The 7,146-nt window shown below is 55.1% G+C and overlaps 1 protein-coding gene across 1 annotated transcript; it reads right to left on the reverse strand.

The window, feature by feature from the left end:
- Positions 1-277: 277 nt before the first annotated feature.
- On the reverse strand, positions 278-2,602 carry UPK2 (uroplakin 2). Its single transcript, XM_039229315.1, has 5 exons — positions 2,319-2,602; positions 1,758-1,892; positions 1,433-1,571; positions 1,101-1,171; positions 278-741 (listed from the first exon to the last, which is right to left on the reverse strand). The coding sequence occupies exons 1-5, from the start codon at positions 2,398-2,400 to the stop codon at positions 605-607; spliced, it is 564 nt and encodes a 187-aa protein (XP_039085246.1). The 5' UTR covers positions 2,401-2,602; the 3' UTR covers positions 278-604.
- Positions 2,603-7,146: the final 4,544 nt, after the last annotated feature.

Raw genomic sequence — 7,146 nt, forward strand, 5'->3', positions numbered from 1 at the left:
CACGGCGCACCACGCTCTGGTTGGGTGGCCCGCAGTGGAGGGGGCAAAATCCACAGTCCTCACGAGCTCTGAGGACTCTTGACTCCTGGCATCTAATGCTCCCCCCCTTACCTGCCTCCTGAGAGGAGCAACTCTAGGTTGTTCTAGGGGGGCAGGGAGGGGGGCTGGGAGCCTGATGCAGGGATTCGGTTCCGCCCAGGTGGAGCGCATGAAAGGAAACACAGCAGAGGTGGCATCAGACTTTACTGTGGAGCCTTCCGTCACTGGGGGGGGGGGGTGAATTGTTGAGGGGGAGAGATTAAAGAGGTGAAGTGGAAGGCGCGTCCATTCTGACACAAGTGGGGTGAGGGGGTTATAGGGAGTGTGGGGAGAAGGTGAGGCTCTGGGGACAAGGGGAGGGGCAGAGGGAGGAAAGGGCTCCAGTGAGAGGGGGCAGGGAGGGGGGGTGAAGGCACCCAAAGAACCAAAGCCTCCTGGTTGAGGCCTGGGAGCAGGCAGCCTTTTCAGGAGAGAAGGCAGGCACAGAGGGCAAAGCGAGGGCTGGGGGAATGGAGAGCAGACCTTCCCGGACCTTCCGGAGGCCTGCTGCCTGGTGAGGGCCTCCTCACTTTCGGGCGCCCAGTGCCAGGGCGACGATGAAGCCCACGACCAGCAGGAACATGGCGACAGAGAGCAGCACTGTGATGACCACCATGCCCCCCGTCCGGGCCATGCCCAGCCCAATGGATTCCATCTTCCTCCCTGTCAGAAGACAGAGCGGGGGCGACTTTGTGGGCAGGAGGAGCCCCTCTCCTGGCCCGAGGCTTTCTGTCTCATCCAGACATCCTTCGTCCATTCATTCATCCAGCCGGCCAACGGATCCACACATCCATCACGCAAGCATCCATGAAGCATCTCCTACGTGGGTCACCGAGGGTGCAGAAATTAAGTGGCCACAATCCCTACCTGCCTTTAATTTACAAGAACCTTTAGTCTATGAGATGAGTCGACAGGCACTTGAAATGCCAGGAGGATACAGGTATGCCAAGAAGCTAAGGGGGCACAGGGAGGGGCAGCCGGGGGGTGGGGTGGGGGGTTTTGGGGGCCCTGATGTTACTTACGAGGAAGCGTGGACATTGGGATCTCTCTACTGGACTCAGCAGATGCCCCCTTCGTCACGTGGTAGGAAACGCTTTTGTGGTGGGGTTTGGGAGAGAGGGTGGAGAGACTCCTCAGTGGTTATCGGGGACTTGGGAGACAACGGAGCCCAGGCCCCCTCGTCACAGCCGCGCCCTCCTCCCGGAGGCCCGTTCCGGACGCCTCAGGCTGTATCCTCACTTCTTCCCCCAAACTGACCTTATCGCCTCCCACCAAATAAATGTTAGGACTCAGCTTCTCTTCCTGTCCCCACCGCCCCCCTCATAGGTGCCCCAGGCCTGGATCTGGTACCTACTAGTATCTGGTCCCGGGCACGAGGTTTGTCACCTGGTAGGCACTGAGCCGGGTGACGGTGAAGCCAGCCCCACTGTCCACCACACTCACCAGCTCCCGGCGCCCGCGGCACGGAGGCACCACGAAGCTGGACTTCACCACTGGGCAGGAAATCGGGGGTGAAGTCGGGGTCATGTTTCTGGAGGCCCCAAAGAGAAGGGGCAGCAGGGTATGGATGGCCCGGGAGAAGGGTCTACATGGCGGCAGGGGTAGGAGAAGGGGCGCTGGTGGTGGCCTGGGTAGGGGTCTCCAGGGCCTAGGGGGCCACTTGGGAGGGGGTAGCAAACCTTTGCTGTCATTGGCTCTCCGGACCATCAGTGTGGCATTGCCCCCTGTGAGGTGACAGGGGGGCAGAGCAACCAGCAGGCTCTCCGTCAGCGCAGGGGACAGCAGACCAGAGACGCTTGAGATGTTGAAGTCTGCTGGGGGGGCCAAGAGGGAGTTCGGGGGTGGGGGCAACCAATCCCCTTCCCCGCCATCAGATCTGGCCCTGACCCCTGGGGGCCATTTCTAAGGATGCAGTCCGCCCCTTCGGTGCCACAGAACACAGGCCTTTGCCTGTGTGGCCGCCAGGTGGCAGGCTTGAGCCGCGGAAGCTGGGTCCTCCGCCGAGCGGCCAGATCCTGGGTGTCAGTAGGGGGCAGCGGCCAACCTTCCCCCAATCCCTAGCACCTCTCTGCCTCTTGGGTTTGGAGGAGGACCAGGAGTGTGCCCTGGGCTCAGTGACTGATGCCTGGTCACTGCCATCACCGGCCCCAACCCTCCAAATGGCCAGGCCAGCTCTGCTTTGCAAGCCCTGAAAGGCACCGCACCTCCCCTCCCCACACCCGGCCAGAGAAGGCAGAGACCTGCAGTCCCCAGGGCCAGGACAGTCAGCAGCATCAGGATCAAGGGCAAGGCCCTGACCGGCAGCGGCAGCGGGGATGCCATAGCTGGGAGCTGGGACAGGTGCTGGCAGGCTGGGGCTTCCTGAAGCAAGTGCCACTTGGCCCCCCAGGTGGCTGATTTTGTCTTGCGGTGGGAGTGGCTGCAGGGGAATCCTGTCCAACCTGCCCTTTGGGCCCTCCAGCCTCAGGGCAGGCCCCCAGACAGGTTTTTCAGGATGGGGAGCTGGCTCCCCGGTCAGAAGTGGGGTTGTTCTGGCTGGATCTTGATGCTGTGGAGGGGCAGGGTAAGGCGGAAATCACCCCTTCCTCTGGGGCTCCCATGTGTTAGGGCCCGAGTATTCTTGCCCGTGCGTGCACCTGGAGCATGGCCTGTGGAAGACTGGTCCCCTCAGGTGGTGGGAGTCTTCCCAGGAGCACAGCGAGTTCTGAGACTGCCCTGGTGTGCAAGGAAGGGAGAGCGACGCTGAGGGGCTCCTGACGGGGCCTCTCCACTGGGCGAGGATGGGAGGGAAACTGAGGCTGGTAGGAGGGGATGGGGGCAGCAGATGAGAGGGCTCCTCTTCGTAGTGGTGTCCACCGAGGCCCAGGTACTGCTGCCCTGGGAGAGGCGGAGGGGTGTGGGTGCCAGGGAGTGTGCGGGGTTTGATTCCTCTGGAGAGCTGAGAGCAGGGCCAAGGGACACTAGGGAAGACTTCCAGAGGGACTGGAGGGGTAGGCATCGACCCCGTCCAGCCTCGGCGGGCACAGCCAGCCTGGCTCAGCAGCCGTTGTTGAACCGATTGAGAATAAAAAAGAGATGGGGCGCCTGGGTGGCTTAGTCGCTTAAGCGTCTGACTTTCACTTAGGTCATGATCTTGCTGTTCGTGGGTTCGAGCCCCGCGTCGGGCTCTGTGCTGACTGCCAGCTCAGAGCCTGGAGCCTGTTTCAGAGTCTGTCACTCCCTCTCTCTCTGACCCTCCCCTGTTCACGCTGTCTCTCTCTCTCTCTCTCCTAGAAATAAATAAAACATTTAAAAAAAGAGAGAGAGAATAAAAAAGAGAGAGACGTGGTAGGAAAAAATGAAAAAGAGGGGTGCCTGGGTAGCTCAGTTGGCTGAGCTTCCGACTTCAGCTCAGGTCATGATCTCAGGGCCTGTGTCGCGTCAGGCTCTGTGCTGACAGCTCAGAGCCTGGAGCCTGCTTCAGATTCTGTGTCTCCTTCTCCCTCTGCCCCTCCCCCATTTGCGTTCTGTCTCTCAGTAATAAATAAATGTAAATATATATATATATTTATTTAAAAAAGAGAAGATAAAAAAGAGACACAACTCCTCTGATTGCATCTCCCAGCCCTGCACTTGATTAGACAGAAGGGGGAGTTATAAGCAGAAAGCAAGGAGGGGAAGTGCCCACTCTGGACACTGGGCGTGTGCCAACATGCTTACCCTTAAGCCACGGGGCTGCAGACGTCACAGGCTCTGTTTTTGCAGATATGGAAACTGAGACTCGGAGGGGAAGTCACCTGTGGGAAGTGGGATACTCCGTAAGGGAGGCCAGGAGATGTACAGAGAAGGTGCTGACGCAGGTCTCTGCACCATGAACCATCCTGTCTCCCCCAGGCCCAGAGAGAGGCCAGGCTCCTGTAAGGGAGGGAGGGCTCAGTGGGGGCCCCATCCTTACCCCTACGGTGGGAAGAAGGGTATGTTCAAAGCCTGGAGTGTGAGCAGGGGGTGAGGGTAAAGGTGGAACTCACAGACCCACACGAGGGGAGGAGGGTCTCAGAACAGCCCTTGTCCACACAGAATGTGCCTATGACTCACCAGGGACCTTGTTAAGATGCAGTTTCTGATTCAGTGGGTCTGAGGTGAAGCCTGAAAGTCTACATTTTGAACGAGCTTCCAGGTTAACGGCGATTGACGCTAGTCTGAGAGGCCCAAACTTTGAATTGCCAGGTGCTTCATACTGTACCCTGTACACACACACACACGCACGCGCACACACTGACACACGCACACACTGGTGGAGATCAGGGGCAGGTGTTTTTCCCTGGTCTCGCAGAACCGGGCTGCCTTGGGGTGAGGAACTGAATCCTGTTTTTTCTGTGCCTTGGCTTTTGCCCCTCTTTCCACCAGTCTCTACCATCATTCTACAGACTGAGAGAGGACTGTTTGCACATTGAGGAGAACTTCGGAGAGAGGGAAGAAGTAGGTGGTGGCATTCTAGGGGCAAGGGGGTCTTCCTGGTGCTCCTCAGATCCCATCACTAACCCGGAAGGTATGTTCAGGCTCGGGCTTGGGAGGTATCTCTTCCCATTTCACTCACAAACCAAGAAGCAGAAAGAAGAGGTTGGGTTTCTCGCGGGGTGGGTTGTGCTGGGTCCACCCCAAGCCCCCATCCCATCTGAAGTTATGAGTGGGACGGAGTGCAGTAGGGCAGGGCAGAGCTCTGACCAGATTTTTAAGGGATAAGAGGGCCCTGTGCCTTTAAGCTCTCCCTTCTCCCTCCTGCGCCCCCTCCCCTCCCCACCCCTGCCCTCCCCAGGTTTCTGGAGGAACTGAGAGTTGCGTCTTCTCCCTGCCCTGCCGAGCTGCTCACTGGCTGCTCTGGAGGCTGTGCTTTGCGGTCTCCATGGAAACCATTAGTTGCTAAGCAACTGGAGCATCATCTGTGCTGAGCTCTCGCATCTAATTATCCCATCGCAGCAGCGGCGGCCGAGAAGGGTTTGGGGAGCTGCGAGGAGGGGGGGAGGCCGAGCGCAGGAGCAAGAAGATAACTCTTTTAGCAGAGCAGATTCATTGACACACTGAAGTCATTTAAAGCCACAGCACCCCGTGCCTCTGGAGGGTGTCCTCATGGTCCGGAGTAAATGAACCAGGGCCACAAATGTCTGGAGTTTCTCTCTGGGACCCACCCCTTCTAGGCCGTCTCCCCCTTGGATTCTTGATTCTAAACTCATGCAAGTTTCCTCTTCTGCCTCCTTCCTTCCAGGCTCCCTACTCAAGTCAACAAAAACCTATTAAGAACCAGAACTGTGCTAGTTTCTGCCTTCAGGGAGCTTTTAACCTCTCTATTCTGCCTGGGCTAAAAGGTTAGCTCCTAAAGCGGACCTACTCTTTCGGAATTATGGTACTTTTTACTTTCGCTTGAAGTGTGGTAGATTTGCAGCCAGGGGACCTTCGATCAGAACCCAGGTCTGTCTGGTATGTCGATGCTTCTTGTTCAACAATGCCACCCTTCTGCCCACATGTTCTCTTGACTCCACGGGCGTGTGAGCCTCCGATGGGGACAATTGTCCTGTTGATAGGTGATACCATGCAACTTTAGGTGAGTCATTCTGAACCTCAGTTTTCTCCCCTGTAAAATGGGAATACTCATTCCTTCTCAATCATCTAGCAAGATATGACAGGTGTAAAAATGCTTTAAAATAAAGGTGCAGAAGGAATATTGGAGATCATTGTCATAGTCGGTGGGAGCCCTGGGGACTTGGGTTGAGAAGTAATACGCAGTGTTTACCAAATGCTGGTCTGATGGGAAAGGGCCGAGCCTCTATCCTTGAGATCTGAGCAAAAGGCTGGGAGAAGAGGAAAATCTGTGTCACTCAGGGTTGGAAGAGACCTGGATGCTCCTTTTTTTTTTTTTTTTTTAATGCTCCCTATGATATGACCACTTACCCCAAATCTTCTGCCAGCTTTGTGACCTTGGCCATGTTACCTACCTGAGTACTCTGTTGCAGTTTCCCCTTATGTAGAAAGGGCATAAAATCTGTCTCACTAAACTATTATGACCATTACTCAAGCTAATTTATTTAGGCGTGCCTCGCATGATATCTGGTTCAATAAATATTAATTTAAGTAATTCATCTTACCTTCTCCTTTAACCCTTACTGCAGATGAAGTCTAGAGGCTCAGAGGCAATAAATGAGTCTAGAGGCTCAGAGATCACAAAGCTAGTAGGGAATGATGTGGGATAGAGTTTGATCAGGAGAGCTGATCAGAATTTGATCAGTAGAGCATGAACTCTTGATCTCAGAGTCATGAGTTCAAGCCCCACATTGGGTATGGAGCCTACCTAAAATTAATTAATTAAAAGAAAGAAACCGGAATTTGTTTTCCCCATTCTGTCACTGATGCAGAGAAAAACGGTTGGGCAGGAATGGTAATGTGAGCGGGAAGATGACGGAGATGTGAGCCAGCTGTTCCTTGTATGCTAAGCATCCCACTGAGGTCCCAGGCACCCAGGAACTGCCTACTCGCTCGTGTATTCAGTCAGTAAACATTTGTCAAATAACTACTCGGTGGTGGCTGCCATGATGAGTGAGATACAGCGAGGACAAGAAACCATTCTTGCTCTCAAGGTGCTGAGTTCTGGAGAATGAACTGGAGGTAGCCTGGTTCAAATGACCAGGAAGGGGATGGGGCGCCTGGATGGCTCAGTCGGTTAAGCATCTGACTCTTGGTTTCGGCTCCGGTCATGATCTCACGGTTCATGGGTTCGAGTCGTGCATCAGGCTCTGCTGACAGCGAGGAGCCTGCTTGGGATTCTCTCTCTCCCTCTCTCTCTCTCTGCACCTCCCCGCTCGAGCTCTCTATGTCAAAAATAAGTAAATGAACTAAAAAAAAACACCCCACTTTTAATTAAAAAAAAAAAAAGACAGAAGTAGAAGGGGATATTCCAAAAAGGAAACAGCATATGAAAAGGCTCAGAGAAGTGAATTATCTTGACACCTTCTGGGAACTGCAAACAAATACACCTTGGCTAGGAAGAGGTTTTCAAAGATGAGCAGGACAATACCTCTCGTCAGCAACTGGGTCATC

Source organism: Hyaena hyaena, unplaced genomic scaffold, assembly GCF_003009895.1.
Source record: "Hyaena hyaena isolate Hyena2069 unplaced genomic scaffold, ASM300989v1 scaffold_37, whole genome shotgun sequence".
In the NCBI taxonomy this organism is placed as follows: domain Eukaryota; kingdom Metazoa; phylum Chordata; class Mammalia; order Carnivora; family Hyaenidae; genus Hyaena; species Hyaena hyaena.

What these genes read in the sequence shown, in the direction of transcription:
- UPK2 (XM_039229315.1), bottom strand. Translation starts at nt 2,400, where the DNA reads ATGGCATCCCCGCTGCCGCTGCCGGTCAGGGCCTTGCCCTTGATCCTG. An exon ending in CCTGGCCCTGGGGACTGCAG is followed by an intron (nt 1,893 to 2,318) that starts GTCTCTGCCTTC and finishes TGGCCCCCCCAG; the next exon opens with CAGACTTCAACATCTCAAGC. An exon ending in GAGAGCCAATGACAGCAAAG is followed by an intron (nt 1,572 to 1,757) that starts GTTTGCTACCCC and finishes TTTCCTGCCCAG; the next exon opens with TGGTGAAGTCCAGCTTCGTG.